This window comes from Apus apus, chromosome 16 (genome assembly GCF_020740795.1).
Source record: "Apus apus isolate bApuApu2 chromosome 16, bApuApu2.pri.cur, whole genome shotgun sequence".
NCBI lineage: Eukaryota > Metazoa > Chordata > Aves > Apodiformes > Apodidae > Apus > Apus apus.
Window position 1 is genome coordinate 13,971,510 of NC_067297.1, and position 16,641 is coordinate 13,988,150.

The following is a 16,641-nucleotide window of genomic DNA, read 5'->3' on the forward strand; positions in this document are numbered from 1 at the left end:
GCTGTTGCCTGGTTCTTTTGGTCTCACCTGTCCCCTTCCACACAGCTGTGCCGTGCCAAGCCAAGCTGGGCCAGGTTGTGCCAGGCCATGCCAGGCCAGGCAGCTGCCTGTGGGCTCTGCTTGGGCGAGCCCATGTGCCCCATTGTCCCAGCTGCTCCATGCAGAGGTAAGTCCCTTCATTGTTCACATCCATGTGTTTGTCCCTTCCTTGTGCACAGGTGGCTGTTGGGGACACTCTGGCTGATGGGATGGTGCCTGCTGTGGTGAGCATGGCCCTGGGGATGAGCCTCGGCCTGGTGCACTGGAGCAGCACCCAAACTGTCCCCAGCGGGAGCTGTGAGATGTGGTGATGAGCAGTGGCTCTCTGAAGGCGTGGGAGGGACCCTGATGCTTGGAGCTGAAGGGTGGCCTGGCAGCAAACCCCCTGGACAGCCGGGCTCCCCTGAGGCTGCCATGCTCCTGGGGACCACCCAAGGGCTCATTTGAAACTGCATGTCCTCGTGCCATTCCCAGCTGGAAGCAGGGACCGATGTCAGCAAGATGCTCAGCTCAACCCTCAGTCTCACGTCAGGCAAGTACAGACTGACACCTCTTTCCTTTGTCACTATCAGCTTTTCCTGCTGTTGGCACTGGTGCCCTGGGCACATGTGGAGCTCTTTGGTGCACGGTGGGTGTCACCTTTGCAGCTGGGTTTGGTGTGACCCTGCAGCCCTGGCTGGGTCCTGCTGTCTCTGGAGGGTCACCCTCTGCCCTGCATGTGCTCTATCCCTGGCAGAGCTCTGTGGGGGGTGTGAGGCTGGGGGTGCCAGTCACCCCCCACAGCAGGCAGAGCATCCCCCAGGCAGGCAGGGCCCCCCAGGACAGGCAAGCCCCCTGCTCCCTCCCCACTTGACAGCTTTGGCATTAGCACCATGGTGACTTTTTCTGTTTACTGGGTAGAAAATGTTTTGACTCCTGTTCCTGGGCCCCTCCCCAGCTCAAAACCCCCCCCCCCCACATCCATTCCCCCCAGGGAGCCCTGTGATGGACGTCTGACCCGGGGCGCTGAGGGGCAGCCCCTTACCCACTTTTGCACCAGCCCTGGGCTGGCTCACATCCACCCCCAGCGGTTCTGTGGGCACAGCGTGTGGCGAGGAGGGCATGAACACGCGTGGCCGGGAGGGGACAGGTGACACGCGTGTGTGGCAGCTGGTGCAGAGAGGCCAGGGAGCGGGAGGGCCCCGCGGTGCCGTCACCTCTCCCCAGCTGAGGCCCCGGTGCCACCGCCGCGGGTATTTTTAGCAGTGACATGTGTCCCCTCAGCTGCCGCTGCCGGGGGAGGCTCCCGCTGCTCCCGCCGCCCACCCGCTGCCTCCGCGCCCCGTCGGGCTCCCGCAGAGCCCCGCGCCGGCCTCGGCCCCTGAGCCCGCAGCCCCCCAGCCAGGTAGGGGCGTTCTGGGGGGGGGGGGCTTTGGGGTGGGGGGTTGGGGTCAGGGTCCGAATGAAGCTTTTTGGGTGTGCTGGCAGCAGGGCCCCTCGGTGGGGAGGGCTATTTTTAGGTGGGAATGGATGGTGATAGCAGCAGTCCCGGCTTCTGAGGTGGCTTCCAATGACGGGTCTGTGCTGGGAGAGGAGCACGGGGGTTGTGTTGGGAGTGGGGACGGTGCTTCCCTGCTCTGTGTGGCTGGGAGCCCCTCGACGGCTTCGGCTCTCAGCCCTGGGGAGCGGGAAGAAGCAGGAGTGAGTCCTTGGCCACCTCCTGTGTGGGGACCAGACCCAAATGGCTCTGGCAAAAATGGAGCCGTGTCCGGGTGGGGAGCCTCCAGCCCCTGTTTGGGCCGTGCTGTGTGCTCAGTCAAGCCACATCCCCCCGCTGTGCCTCGATTTTCCCATGTGCAGAGCAGGGACTGAGAATCCAGCTCTGGCTGGCAGGACGGGGTGCCCTGCCATGGGCACTCTCCAGCTCGGGGCTCTGGTTGTGCCGTGTAGGGCCAGCTCCCCCACAGCTGCCCACCCTGGCTGGGGTCACAGCCTGGGGACAGAGCTGGTTCCCAAAGGGAGCGGGACACGTGGTGCCCGGGGCTGCCGCCCGAGAAGGCAAGTGACATTCCTCAGCCAGCTCCTGGCCGCTCCCGGCGCTCCTGCCCTTTACTGTACAAGGAGATGTGGCTGCCGGTGCGGGCGGCAGGGCCAGGCGAGCCCCGACCCGCTCGGTGCATGAATGATCTCGACAGGTGAAGCTGGGGGCTCAGCCCGAAATGGGGCCCGGGCGGGATCCCACAGCCACCCTGTGCCGCCCAGCCCGGGGCGGCAGGGTCCCCACACCGCCCCAGTGCCACCGGTACCCTGTGCCACCCGCACCGTGCCCGGGGCTGGAGGTGGCCGTGCCCTCCCCAGCACGGCCGAACGCCCCGTCCCCTCCGTGCCCGGGCAGCCGCGCTCCAGCCGTGCCGGGAGCCCAGGCGGGGCAAGGTCAGGGTGCCCCTGGCTAACTCTCTCCTCTCTCTCCGCCCCGTGTGCCAGCGCAGCCCCGCGGCTCCGGGCACAGACGGTCCCTCCTCGCCATGGCCATCTCCTCGCGCCTCGCGCTCTGGGAGCAGAAGGAAAGTCTCGGTCCGGGGTGGCACCCGTGGTGTTTCGGGGGCTGGATGGATGCTCGGGGGCTGCCCGGGGGGCTGGGTGCAGGGGGACTCACCGCAGCCGCCCTGCCACACGCCGCGGGGGCCAGTGTCCCCTCCCCGCCCTGCACACGTTGCTCCTGCTGTGCGCAGCCCTGCCAGCTCCGGGCACCTTTGCAGCTGGAATGGTCTGGTTTGAGTGGTTTTGCTGCTGTTTGGGGCACACGGTTGCCTGCGGGGCCGAGCCTTGAGGGGGCCTGCCAGGCTGGATGCTGGGGCTGGTGACAGGGCTGGGGAAGCCCTTTGCTGTGGGAGCTGCGGGTGGTGGGGCCAGGTTTCTGCCTGGGGCCTGCACGGAGGGACCCGCGGGTCTGCGTGTGGCCAAAGTGATGCCAGGAGCTGCTTCTTGACTGCTACAGCTGGGATGGTTTCTGCCGTGGCTGTGCCGGAGCTGCTGGGCACTGGGGCTCTGTGTCTTGGAGTCACGCAGAAAGCTGGGTGCTTCTCTGCAGGGCTTATTTTCTTGGTGCTTCTCCTGCTCGTTACAGCACCCCCAAACCAGCCTGGTGCTCACGGGTGGCCTGTGGCCTTGCTGGCTAACTGCAGAAGATGCCCGTGGCCTGTGCCAGCAGAGCCGGGTGCTGATGCTGCACTGTTTGTGCCCCTGACTTTGCTGGGCCCCGTAACCCACCCTCTGCTCCTGCAAACAGATACGGGACGAGGACCGGGGGCCACCCCCATCTGCCCCCCCCCTGCTCCTGTCTGTCATTCCTGGGGGGTTCATCAAGCAGCTTGTGCGGGAGACTGAGAAGGAGGCCAGGGTGGCCAAAAAGAAGAAGGAAACCAAGGCAAGCCTGAAAGAGGAGGTGAGTGGTGACAAACCCCATCCAGTGCCAGGGCATCCTGCCTTGGTGCTGGCCTAATGTCTCCATCTGTCCCAAGCTCAAAGCAGTCCCTGGGGGACTGTGGGTCCCCATGGTGCTAGCCCCAGCCAGGAGACTTGGGGTTTTTGGCACAAGGTGGGTTGGACAGTGAGGCTTGGACTTGGAGCCCCAGCCAGCTGCCAGCCTTGAGCAAGTGATGCTGCAGGTTTCATTAATGCAACTTGCCATTCCTGACTTGCTCGATTAGAAGGTGGGTAACTAGGCAGAGCACAAAGCCCTCTGGTTCAGCTCACTGAGCACAGAAAGGGGAGTGCTTGGGGCATCCCTGGGCATAGGCAACGAGCAGTGATTGGGGATGAGGCGAGTGGAGGGGCAGGTGGGGCCAAGAGATGAAGAGGAGGAGGATGCCACCAACTACAGCCACGCACCCAGGCCTGGCAGGCACCTGCAGCCATCAGCCGTGCCCAGAGTATATGAGTCAGGGCTGGAGCTGTGTGTCCTGCTGGGCTATGCTTGACCACAGGCGTCCTGCAGCTCTTTGGGCTGGGGCCAGGGTCGGGTCCTTTGCCCTGTCCCTCTCAGACCCAGATCTTCTCCTTTTCTTGGCAGCCCACGGAGGAGGACAGCAAGGCCAGGGACACCCCAGCCACCAGAGGGGAGGTGGCCAGCCAGGGGCAGCCTCTGCAGAACGGGCTGCACACTGCAGGGCAGGGGGGCGAGGGGGTCCCAGCACCCCCATGCAAGGAGCTGCCACCAGGAAGGGCTGCACCAGGGACCACCCCCAGCAAAGCCCCATCCCCTGCCCCCAGCCCAGCAGTGGCTGCCCCCAAACCCGCAGAGAGCCCTCAGCCCGAGGCTTCAAAGGCAGTGAAGGTGTCAAGCCCAGAGAAGAGACCCACAGACCCCTGCCCAGGGGGCAGTCCCCCATCTCCAGCCCCTGCACTCAGCAAGGATCCCCAGTGCTGCAGCAAAGTTCCAGCAAAGGAGGGGGACACCAAGAGCACCAAGAAGGAGAAAAGGGTACCCCTGAGCCACCAGCAGCACCCAGACAAGGTGGGAGCAAAGGGGAAGCCAGGGCCAGACACGAGAGAGACTGAGAAGATGAAGAAAGACATTGGAGGTGGCAAGAAAGAGCCAAAGGAAATAAAAAAGCCTGGAAAACCTGCAAACAAGTCAGAGGGGCCCAAGGAAGAGCTGGAAGGAATCCATGGAAAGTCAGAAGATGTGACAGAAGTGGTGGAGAAGGTGAAGGAAAAGATGGGAGAGAGCAGAGAAGCACCAGGAGAGAGCAAAGAGACAAGTGAGAGCATGGACAAGGAGCAGGTAATGTGTCTGCAGACCTGCGGGGCTGTACCCGTGTCTTGGGGTACTGAGGCCCTTTTCTGGTTTCATGCAGCTCTTGCTGTTCCTGTGGGCTCAACTCTGGCTGGGGGCAAGTGCAGGAGGGCAGAGGAGGGGCGGGGCTGGAATTGTTGCTGTCCGGGGGGCAAGTGCAGTTTGTTCAGCTCAGTTTTCTGTCCATTCTTGCACAGTTCTCCTCTCTCTTCTCACAGGCTCCGGGGGATGTTTGGTACGAAGCAGACAAGGTCTGGCTCATCCAGCAGGATGGATTCACGCTGGGTAACTTGCCTTCCTCTGCCCTTGCTTCCCAGCGCCGACCATCGCAGCTGCCTCCAGCCTGGCTGTGGGGCGGGAGCAGGGTGGGCGCCGGGTGCTGCTGGGGCCCCGTGCCCAGCCGTGTCCCAGCAGGGCAGTCTTTGGGGGTGGCCCCTTGGCAGCTCCCCCCGCCGCCCCCCGCTCTGCCCCGTGCTCCCTGGGCCGGGGGGGACTCAGCGGCCTCTCGTTGCAGCCACGCAGCTGAAGCCAGACGTGGGGACCCCCGAGCTGCCAGCCGGGAGGGTGCGGGTGCGCCGGGAGGAGGATGGCAGTGTCACCGAGGTGGATGAGGACAGCGTGCAGCGGGTGAGCCCCCTCCCCACTTTGGGCTGGGCGCCGGGACAACCCTGTTGCTCAAACCATCTTGCCAGGCTGGATGGGTCCGGTGTGCCGGCGAGGTTCCAGCACAGCGTTCGAGGCGGGCTCTGGCTCTCTCCCTGCAGACCAACCCCCCCAGCCTGGATTACAGCGAGGACCTGGCCGCGCTCCTCAGCCTCAACGAGTGCAGCGTCCTGCACACGCTGCGCCAGCGCTACCGGGCCCGCCTGCCCTGCACCTTCGCCGGGCCCAGCCTGGTGGCCATCAGGGCCAGCTGGGCTGCCAGCAGCAGCGCGGGGAAGGTGAGCGGGGGGAGCCCCGTGGGGGGATCTCCCGTGGGAAGCGGTGATGGAGCCCCGGTGGGGCAGTGGCGGCGGGCGCGGCCGTGCCGGCAGGTGGCACCGTGGGACCGTCACAGCGCGGGGGAGGCGCTGGCGACACCGGGGATGCTCGGGGCGGGGATGCCCTGAGGATGCTCAGGGTCTGGGGATGCTTTCAGCTGGCCCCTGCTCCTGGCACTGAATTTTTCATGGTTTCCAGGAGAAAATCGCCGTGTTGCTGTGACTGTGTTGCCCTGAGCAGCCTGGGGGTGCCAGGGCTGGGGTGGGAAGGGCCCTGGGGTGGTGCTTGGGCAGAACCCCTGCTCGTGGGAGCTGCTGCGGATTCCCTGGTTTGTCCCTGACCCTGCAGGGCTGGTGCTGCGAGGGTGGGCTGGCTGGGCAATGTTTCTCCTTTTCCTGGGAACCTTGGAGGGTTCAGCACCCTCGGGGGAGTGAATCATCACCCTGAGTGTGATACGTTGTCAGATGTTTTTCTACAAGGAGCCTCTTTTGGGACATTTGGTGCTGAGGAACGTGGTTTAAGGACTGGACTTGGTGGAATGGGGTTAATGGTTGGTAGAGTTAGGTTATGGTTGAGCTCAGTGATCTTACAGGTCTTTTCCAGCCCAAGCAGTTCTGTGACTCTGCAACTCTCCCGCTCCTTCCCTGCCCGCAGGCGTCCAAGGGGAAGCGGGACAGCGCAGTCCCACACATCTGCTCCCTGGCACAGAGAGCCTACAGGACCCTGCTGCTGCAGCGGCGGGATCAGGCCATCGTGCCCCTGGGGCGCAGCGGGGCCGGAAAGACCGAGACCTGCCAGAGTGCCCTGGAGTACCTGGTGGGCACGGCGGGCAGCCTGGAGGGCAGGGTCTCAGGTATGGGGCGTGGTGGGAGGGCAGGGTCTTGGGTACAGGGCACGGTGGCTGCTCTGTGCTCCGAGCCACTGTGGGGCTGCAGCCCGGGTGGCAGGTGAGCAGAGGGGCTGTTAGTGCTGCTGCCTCTTACCCATCCCAGACCCAACAGATTGGCTGATTTGATAAACACCCAAGTAAGCACCAGCTGGGAATTACTTGCATGCTTAGGGCAGCACTTTTCCCATCTGATCAAGTTACTGGTGATGTGAGAGGAAGAGCTGTTAGGCAGTTAGGGGCAGGTTTGGACTTTGGAGGTCTGGGCAAGCTCTGGGTACACTGTGCTCCTGCAAAGAGCTGAGGAATGGCCTGGAGCTGGGTGGCATGTCCTTCTCAGACCAGTGCCCATGTGCTCTGGCAGTGTGGGATGCTATTCCCAACCCCAGCTGATGCTTCAGGTCCCCGTGTGCTGGGAGGAGCAGGAAGAGGTGCAGCCAGGAGGTGAAACCTCCTCCAGTGCTTCTTGCCAGCCCTGAGGCTGTGCTGGTGCATCGCTGGTGGGGTCTGGCTCTCTCCCAGCCAACACTGGAGTGATGCAGGGTTGCAGCCATGGGAAGGTGGCTCAAGGGGCTTCTGGTGCTGGTTTTGCAGTGGAAAAGATCAAGGCAATGTTCACGGTGCTGGGAGCCTTTGGGTCAGTGACCACCAGCCACAGCAGCAGCTCCACACGCTTCTCCATGGTCCTGTCACTGGATTTCAGTGCCACCGGCCGGATAACTGCTGCTCACCTCCAGGTACCCCATGGGCCCTGTCACCTGGTGAGACAGGAGGGCTGTGGCTGAAACCAGGGGCTCTTGGGAGGGGGTGAGCAGCCCCTGTGCTGCTTTCTGGCCAACCTGGGGCAAAAGTGGTGTCATGAGGCAGAGGAGTGAAGCTCCACTTGGCTTCTCCTCCCAGACCAAGGATTGCAGCTGAGCAGGTCCTCAGAAATCCAGCCCCTTCACACTTCTCAGTAGCATCTCCCTGTCTCCGAATGCCACTGTCCCCTCTCCCTTGAGTGCCTGGAAGCCCTGGCATGTCAACAAACCCGGGGGTGGGGGGGGCTGTCCCTGCCTGCACACTGGTGACTGGAGGCTGCCTTTCATGCCTGCCTCCATTCCCCCCCCAGACCATGCTGCTGGAGAGGGGCCGTGTTGCCCAGCAGCCCCCCGGGGAGAGCAGCTTCAACGTCTTCCCCCTGATGCTGGCGGGGCTGGACACGGCAGAGAGGTGGGTGTGCAGCTCTGCTCCTCGCTCGGCTGGCAGGTTCCCCAGCCCCCAGGGGCTCCCCTCTTATTTATACCCCAGTTTGCTCCTGCAATGCAGTTGTTGAGACCCCTCTTATAAGAGATTGTGAGGGTGATCACATTAGTGATGCTGCAGGGGTTTTTGTACACTTTCTATTAGAGGTCCTCGAGGAAGTGGGTGTTTTCTGATTTTTTTTTTTTTTTTTTTTTGCCTCTTCACTGAAACTTAAATTGGGTTGATCAAATGAGACAGAGATCCCTTTCCTTGCTCACTTCTGGCCTTCCTCACAAGCTGCCCATCCTTGGGCTGCCCCAGGCAAAGTCTCCTGGTGCATACAGGGCCAGTTCTGTTCCCCTGTGAGGGGCAGAGCCATGGGAACCTTTCTCAAGGAGTCCCCTTGAACGTCACGATAAAGGCAAAGGGGTCTGTGGGTGTCTGAGATGCTCCCTGAGGAGTGAGCTGGGGGTGTGGGGAGGGCTGGGGCAGGATGGAGTTGGACTCTCATTGTCTGTACCTGCTTCCAGGACAATGCTGCATTTGCACCAGGTGACTGAGAGCAACTCCTTTGGGATCAAGCCGTTCTCCAAGGTAGGGAGAAATGCTGGTGCTGGGGGAGGTTGCAGCGTGTGCCCTTTGCCACCCCTGGTTAGAGGACATGCTGGGGTCCTCGGCTGCTGGGTGACTTGGGATCCTGCTGCCATGCTGGGAACATGGAAGGATGAAGTTAATGTCAGGGTGTGAGAAGCTCCAGCACCCTCTGGCAGCCCGTGAGAGTTGCCCAGGGACAAATCCTGCTGCTCTGGGGTCAACAACCCCTGATGTTTCCCTGCAGCAGCAGCTCCTGAGGGGCAAATGTATCCTTTGAAGAACCCATAAGGCAATTTTTATCTGCTAAAAGAACTGCATATAATTTCCAGCATCAGCTCCTTATTAAGAAAAGCCAGAGCAGTGGTGTGCTGTGTTTAGGTTGGAGTCTGGGGAAGTTTGTCACATTTTCCTTCCTGAACACTGCTCTGGATGCTGAGACCAAAAATCTAATTGGTGGCTTCCAGCCTTCATCCCTGCAGCTGGCAGGGGTGGGTGGCCCTGCTGTGACACCGTGTCACAAGTATTTGGGGTATTTGTTTGAGTCTGGAGAAATTGCCTACATCAGCTGCGTTTCCTCACTAGTAGCCACCCCGTGGACCTCTGTGGAAGCTGGAATCTTCTAGGCCAGGCAGGCTGGTCACTGCTGGGCCAGGGCCCACTGGAGCCCCTGTGCTGTGTCCAGCCCCAGGGCTGCATGGAACAGCCTCAGCTCAGGGGAAAAAAAAAAACAAACAACAAACCCTAATTCTGTGCCAAGTCTGCATCTGCAAAAAAAATTTGCAGGATTCATGGTCGTGGCTGCTGTGGATAGAGGTGGGCAGGTGGGTCCTGCTGGGGGTGGAAGCTGGTCAGCTGGCTGCAGCACCCCATGGGCCTGTGTGTTTCGTGAGGAGATCTAAGGTGTCTGTCTCCAGCTGAGCCTTAGTATCTCTGTGGACACTCCTGAGGCGGGAATTATGTATTGTTGTATGATGAGAAGATGTGCCCAGGCTTGCTCCTAATACCAGGCTCTTGAGAAACTTGCCAGAGACTTCTCCCATGGCAGTCCAACCTGTCTCTTGGGCCCCTTATTGTCTTCTGCTTGCTGAACCCATGATTTTTGCATTCCCCTGTCTGTATCCCTGTATCCCCTTCCCCCCAGAGCCCAGGATGAAGCAGTGACATTTCCCTTCCCGTCTCTTTCCTCCTGCAGCCTGAGGAGAAGCAGAAAGCCTCAGCAGCCTTTGCCCAGCTCCGGGCTGCCATGGGCACGCTGGGCATCACGGCGGAGGAGCAGGCGGCCGTCTGGCACCTCTTGGCTGGCATCTACCACCTGGGAGCTGCTGGTGCCTGTAAAGGTAAAGAGGGGTCCTGCCTCCCTGTTCCTTGTACCTCCTCTCAGTGCTGGGGTTTAGAAGGGGCAAGGAACCACATCCGAGTGCTGCTTGGGTGTGTCACGATGCTCACCCAGAGGCTGCAGCTCAGGCAGTTGCTCCCAGCTGGTGGTTGCCCATGGAGGAGCTTGGGTGATGCTGGGTGTCCCTGTCCTGTCCCTTGGTGCTGCTGGAGTGAGTCTGGCCCCCGGCCACATGCAGAGGGGGCAGGGGCTGCAGGACATCACCCTGTGCCAGCTCCATGGGGAGGGCTGTGGTAGGTAACTCATTTGCTGGGATGTTGCACCCAATGCCCCTGTGAAGGGACAGCTTCGGGTGGCAATAAGTTTATCATCTCTTGATGCCTGGTACAGCTACTGAGTTGTAATAGGCTGAGTTTAGATGAGGGTTATATTCTAATAAATATGATCTTTGTTATAAATACAAGACTCTGTTAATGCAGGCATCTAGAAATTGCCTTATCCCTTATAAATTATGGTGAGATGTGCTCTAACCCCTGTTTGAGGCAGCCACGTTGATTTACACACGTCAATTGATGAGGGCTGCATAAAGGCTGCTATAAACTAAGCCACAGACATTATAAATGTCTCTGCAACATGTCATAACACATCCTATGGTAATTTATGCCATTAATAATTTATCAATTATTTTAAAAGGATGAATGCTGTCATCGCTTACAGAGACTTCTCTTTCTCCCTCTCCCTGGTGTTCTCTTTCCCCGTCTCCATCTCCCCTAGTGCCCTTCCAGCTCTGTTAAAAACAACCCTCTGTTTCAGGCTGAAGTGTGGGATAAGACTCCTGGCAAAAAAAAAAATAAGAAACCCTTCTGCCTTGAGAGTGTTCAGGAGAGCAGGTTTTGGAGATGTGTTTTGTTGTAAGAGAAGGAGCTCAAAGGCAGATGAAGGGATGGTTGCTGTGCTGGCCCAGAGGAGCTGAGCTGGTTTGCTGGGGGAGCTGAGCTGGTTTGCTCCAAGTTGCTAAGTTTTCTGTCCCGAGCATCCTGCCCATCAGTGCCCAGCGATACTCCACAGGTCTGCTGCAAGAATTCCATTGTGAATAGAGTGTTAATGGTGGCTCAGGCAGGGCCTGGGGCCTCGGAGCAGACTTGGCTGTGGGATTAACAACCAGAGCATGTCTCAGCATCACTCGCTCTGGTATTGATTCCCCCACCGTGCGTCAACAAAAGGGGAGAAATGAAAGGAAATATGGATAAAAAATGGATCAAAGTCAGATGGAGCAAAAGCCTCAGTGGGGGCAATGAGTCTTTTAATGTGGTTAAACCTGTCTCGTGACAGTCAGCTCTTCCCTTCCCCTCTCATGCACTTTGAAGTTGCACATTCCAAATCCTCTCCTTGAAATCTCTCCCTGGGGAGCCCCATGTGTCCGGCTGCCCCTCAGGGCACCCCCAGACCCTGCTGCCACCGGCACCTGCCGGCCCCTGCGCGGGCTGCATCCACCTTGTTTTCCCCTTCTGCTGGTGCCCATCATCTCGTCACAAATTGAATTTGTCCGGGGATAAAACGGGGGGGAGTAACACCACCCCTCTCTGGCTGGGAGTGGAAAATACGCTTGCAATTAGAGAAGGAATTCCGCAGGGCCGCTCCGCGCCGCGCTCGGCCCTCCCGGTGCCTTTGAAACGCGCTCGAGCGGCTCTTTCGTCAGAAAGCAGCTGAGCAGCCAGAGACCCGCGGGGCATCCTAGGTACCCATTCACCTAAGTGCCTCGGTGCCCTCTGTGGGCTGCAGGATACTCCGTGTTTCCATTCACTCGTTGCCTCTTGAAGCGGGAAGGAAGCTCCGCGCGCAGCCGGGGGGTCACATCCAGCTCTCTCTCAAGCTGCCCCTTCGGCTGATTGTTACAAAACGGCGGCACAGCAGCTGCCTGCTCCCCGCAGGCTCCCACCGAGCGCCTGTCAGGGAGGTGACCGGCTTTCTGAGCGCGGCTGCAAGTCGCCCAAGTCCTGCGGGAGCCGCGGGCGCTGCGTGCTGGGGCCGGGAGCCGAGCGGGGCTCCCCCGCACGCCCGGCTGCTGCAAAGGCGGGGAACTGAACCCCTGGGATGCAGGAAAACCACAGGGGTTTCCCCTATGCTGCTCGGGGGAGGCTCTGAGCTCCTCAAACCCCCGGCAGAGGTTGGTGTCCAGGGCAGAATCCTGCATCAGTCACCCCCTGCACAGACGGGGCTGGTTCCCTGCAGCAGCAGCCCTGACTGAAGAGGGATGGGAGTGCCCAGGCAGCCATCTGGGAATTTTGGGATCTGCTATGGGACCCCTCCAGCAAGTAGTAGCGTGGGGTCAGTGCCTGAGCTGCTGCCATGGCCCGGGCTGGCTCCTGCACTGCCCCACTGCTGCAGCATCACTCCCTTGGCAGGCAGGAGGAGCCGCCTTTCAGACCTGGGAAACTAAGGCATGGGGCAGGTTGTGAGATGGGCCTGGGCTGAGGCAGAAGCAGGGCCTGAGTCCCCTGCACCCCTGTGGTGTCCTGCTGGGTTGCTCCAGGCTCTGCAGGCTGATGGGGCTGGCAGGAGAAGCAGAGATGGAGCCTCCTTGAACACCCTTTTAGCTCTGTGAAATGGGAAGTTTCCAGAAGCCATTTAGCCAACTAAAGTAATGGGGATGTCCATCAAAACACAGGAGGGAGAACAACTGGCAGGATCCCACTGGCATTAATTATGCAGCTCCCTGAGCGTAGATGTCAATCAGGAACAGACCTGGGTGACTTATTGCTTTCCCACCAGAGTGAAGAAAAAAGCCTTAAACTTGCATTATTGCTGCTGTTTTACAGCCTCTGAGATGGAGTGACCTTTCCTTAATTGATGTGGAAATGACACTTTGTTCTTAGTTCCACCCAAGCTCAGTGCCCAGATTTACCCTCATTTTTTCTTGCTGCCAGTTGCTGAAGGAGGAGGGAGCAGCAGATCCATAATTAGCACCGTGCCAGGCTTCCCCTTTTGTGACAAATATATCCATCCCTGGCTTGGTCACTGTCACAGAGGGAGAGATGTGCTGGTGGCTCTAGCGTGGTGGAGGGGATGGAGCTGCTGCAGGGAGAGGAGGGCAGGAAAATGCAAAAAGCAAGACCTGGGGCTGCATGCCTATCCTTCCTTTCCCAGCAACTCCACTTTGTGATGTTCTTGGATTCTTGCTTTGCAGTTTGCTCTGAGATATATCTGGGTGTGGGGAGCCTGCTGCAGCTCTTCCTTTCCCTGGCATCCCTCTAAGTGCAGAGGACACAGATTTGCAAGGAAAGCTCAGGAATTGTTGCTTGTGTTTGTGGTGCCAGGAGGCACTTTTGTGTTCCCTGGCACTGGCTGTGATGGCCATGCTGGTGTTGGAGATGAAGAGGAGAGAGCAGGACCTAGCACAGGGAGTCTCTGCCCCTGCTCTAGCTTTTCCTTAGCAGACCAGCTGCCCTGGGGCTGGTGCCCAGAGGTGGCACACTGGGAATAGCTGGAGCTCTGGCTGGAGCCTGGCTGTTGCTGCTGGCTCTCTGGGGGCCTGGCAGCTGGGGGGTCCTGCTGACATTGCCTCTCCTTTGTGGAGTTTTTATGATCCCCCCCCCATGGCTCCTGGTCCGGGGAGGCTGTCCCCTCACACCCTGTTATGGCACTGCCTGTTCAGTGCTCTGACATCTTCATTACAAACAGTCTGGGAAATGCAGCCAGAATGGCAGGTTTCTTTAATCATGCTATTACACAGCTCTTCCCTTTGTTATATGTAGGCTTTAATATGTCATACATCAGGCAATGGGTCAATAGAGAATTGACTGGAGAACTTAGTGCATGACAAATAAATTAACCATTCAAGCCAGGAGGAGCCTCCTCTCTCTCCCCGTCCCCATCCAGGGTAATATAGAGGAACAAATGGACTGTTTTATTTGTCTTATTAGCAGTGCAAACGTTTTAATGACAAAGTAAGTGGAAGAAAAGGGACAGGCTGGCAAGGTGTGCCTCATGCAGCCAGGGGGCTTGGGAGGGTAGGGAAATGGGGTGATGCTGAGCTGCCCTGTGCCAGCAGTGAGCCCGGGTCCAGCCCCTCCTGCCTTCCCTGCTGCTCCCCGTGCTTCCCAATTGAAATTAAAAATAGAAACCCAGCTGCTGCGTAGGCACACCAGTGAGACCAGCCTGCTGCTCACGCTGTGTCTTCCTACTGCTTCTCTTAAATATTAGATGGGCCAGAGTAATCACCTTGTAGGTGTTAAAGCCTCTGTGTTTTACAAGGGTCACATTACGCCCGGAAGGGCTGCAGGGCACTGGTGGTGTCTTATGCAGCATGAAATGGAGCCTGGGGGCTCCCGGGGTTTGGGGGTGGTGCTGGAGCATCTGGTGTGGGATGCTGGAGCAGGCTGCAGGTTCCTGGTGGGCTCTCTGCAGCCCAGGCCCCACAGCCTCTCCACTCCCCAGCGTGCAGCAGCCTGCAGAGATCTTCTGTCTGACCCCCCTATCCCCTGCTACAAACAGCAGTCTTTTCTTGGTTGATTTGATTTTGATTTTGGGGGGTTGCACGTGGGGGTGGGCAGAGGTGTGTGCTGGACGGGCTGAGCCTGCACTTGGCTCCTTTCAGGTGGCCCTGGGTGACCTCCTTATGCCCCCATGTCCCCTCCCCAGTTGGCAGGAAGCAGTTCATGAAATTTGACAGTGCAGGCAGAGCTGCAGAGGTGCTGGGCTGTGACCTGGAGGAGCTCACCACTGCTGTCTTCAAACACCACCTGAAGCAGATCCTGGCACAGGTGACAGCACGGAGCAGTCGGCTGCCCCCGGCGGAGGAGATCCCGGCAGGTACCAGGATGCTGCATCCTTTTTCCTTTTGTTCATGGGTGACAGGGAAACGCTGTGCTCTGCACTGCTCTTCTCAGGCAGCAAGGTCCATTTAAGTATGTTCATATTAATTAAATTATGAACTGTGCTCTGTCACACAGTTGCCCTCAGCTCTACAGCTGACCCTGCTGTCACTCCTTAGGGACACCTGAAGATCAGGTGAATTCAGATGGTGCCCCTGGGAATTAACTGATGGGGCTTAAATGCTGTGAGATCTTTACCTGGAAAGGAGGCGAGAAAGCCCCAGAGGAGGAGGGCAGCAGGGTGGGCATCCTTCCCCAGGCAGGTCATTTCACCCAAGGAGCAAGGGAATTCCCTGTTACCGGCTCAGCTGCGCGTCGGCTGAACTCGGCTGGAAACAAATGCTGTGTCTTTGCTCTTCATTTTCTGTGCCAGGGCCGAAGATGACGGGTGTGGAGTGTGTGGAGGGGATGGCTGCAGGTCTCTATGAAGAGCTCTTTGCCGCGATTGTCTCCCTGATCAACAGGTAGGAGCTGCTGGGCTCTGTGCTGGGGGGGCTGCAGGTGACGGCTCCTTCTCCTGGGTGTGAAGAGGAACCTTTGCTGGGGGGTCCCCAGAGAGAGCCACGGGGCAGGAACTGCTGCCTGCTGAAAAAAGACAGTTACCTAAAAATCTCCATCTGGGAGAACGTGCTGACACCCAGGACCTGCTGTGGGCAGTCAGCCCCATGGCAGCAGGCACCAAGCCCCATCTAGGTTGGCCTTGAACATTTCCAGGGATGAGGCACACACAGCTTCTCTGGGCTATGTGGACCAGTGTCTCACCACCCTCATAGTGAGGAATTTCTTTCTAATGACTCACCTAAATCTCTCCTCTTCCAGTTTAAGGTCATTACTCCTTATCCCATCACTCCCTGCCCTTGTACAAAGTCCCTCCCCACCTCTCCTGGAGCCCCTTCAAGCACTGGAAGGTGCTCTAAGGTCTCCCTGGAGCCTTCTCTTCTCCAGGCTGAAGAACCCCAACTCTCTCAGCCTGTCTCCAGAGCAGAGCTGCTCCAGCCTCTGATCATCTTTGTGGGCTCTGAATTTGCTCCAGCACATCCAGGTCCTTCTTGTGTGGGGGCTGCCCTGGGGGCTTGTCCTCACTCTGCTTATTTACACATGGAGAGCTGGGATGGGAAGAGCACCCTCTGTGACCTCTTCTTTTAGGTGGTGTAAATTCAAGATGATCTATTTGGACAAACAGAATAATTTTGGGGTAAGGCCCAGGCCCCATAACTGTTCTGTTTTCTCAGTTCTGATGCACAACTCAGTTTGTTGAAGTCAGCATTCACATAGAAGCTGGTGCCCAAAAATACCCTGTGTTGTCACGGCAGGTTTATTTTAACCTGCAGTTGAATATTTTTATTGTAATTCTTAGCAACTACATTCCAGAGGGAAATAGCTGATGTTGCTCTAAGGGCTGACAGAAGAGCAAAATGTTGCTGATTCTCCTGAATAACAGCGTTACCTCGGGATGTGTCCCAGGTTCCCTCTTCCCTTTAAAGGTAGCTCTGTTTTGCTCATCTTTATTTTCCACCCCAGCCCATCAAAGACCATTAAATCACTGCAACAGTGATCCAGGTGATGAGGGACGTTTCCTTGGGAGGTGAACATTAGCAGGTTCTCCTGCAGAAAGGCCACAGACAGCTCAAAATGGGGCTTTGAACACTCATATTGTCCTTGGTGTTGGTGTCACGTGCCAGTTTAGCTGCTTTTCCAATCACCTTTTCCATCAAACTTCACACATTTGGATGAAGATGTAGAACTTTAAACCATTGGAGTCCCAGGACGGGGCCAAGTGTGGGGTGGGCAGCATCTCCTCCCCACCCTGTGAAGTGTGTTAGGCCAGGTCAGGAGCAGCCCATGCCATGTGTCTCCAACCAGGCTGGGAGTAAATGCTGGCTTAAGTAGATCAAAGAAAAGGTGGGTGGAGCCTAAGGGAGAAGCAAAC

The 16,641-nt window shown here is 58.5% G+C and overlaps 1 protein-coding gene across 3 annotated transcripts in view; it reads left to right on the plus strand.

Annotated features, from left to right (window-relative positions):
• Positions 1-1,317: 1,317 nt before the first annotated feature.
• MYO18B (myosin XVIIIB) overlaps positions 1,318-16,641 on the plus strand; it is a 58,492-nt gene continuing 43,168 nt past the window's right edge. For 2 of the 3 annotated variants that reach the window (XM_051634454.1, XM_051634455.1), the window contains exons 1-14: positions 1,319-1,423; positions 2,503-2,580; positions 3,306-3,463; positions 4,091-4,804; positions 5,035-5,101; positions 5,331-5,443; positions 5,581-5,757; positions 6,452-6,650; positions 7,278-7,420; positions 7,795-7,895; positions 8,438-8,501; positions 9,694-9,838; positions 14,479-14,649; positions 15,085-15,175. In XM_051634454.1, the coding sequence (XP_051490414.1) occupies positions 2,544-2,580; positions 3,306-3,463; positions 4,091-4,804; positions 5,035-5,101; positions 5,331-5,443; positions 5,581-5,757; positions 6,452-6,650; positions 7,278-7,420; positions 7,795-7,895; positions 8,438-8,501; positions 9,694-9,838; positions 14,479-14,649; positions 15,085-15,175 (2,180 nt within the window). In that variant the 5' untranslated portion in view covers positions 1,319-1,423; positions 2,503-2,543. Of the gene's footprint in view, positions 1,424-2,502; positions 2,581-3,305; positions 3,464-4,090; positions 4,805-5,034; positions 5,102-5,330; positions 5,444-5,580; positions 5,758-6,451; positions 6,651-7,277; positions 7,421-7,794; positions 7,896-8,437; positions 8,502-9,693; positions 9,839-14,478; positions 14,650-15,084; positions 15,176-16,641 lie in introns of all 3 variants that reach the window. The other variant, XM_051634456.1, reaches the window with a different exon arrangement.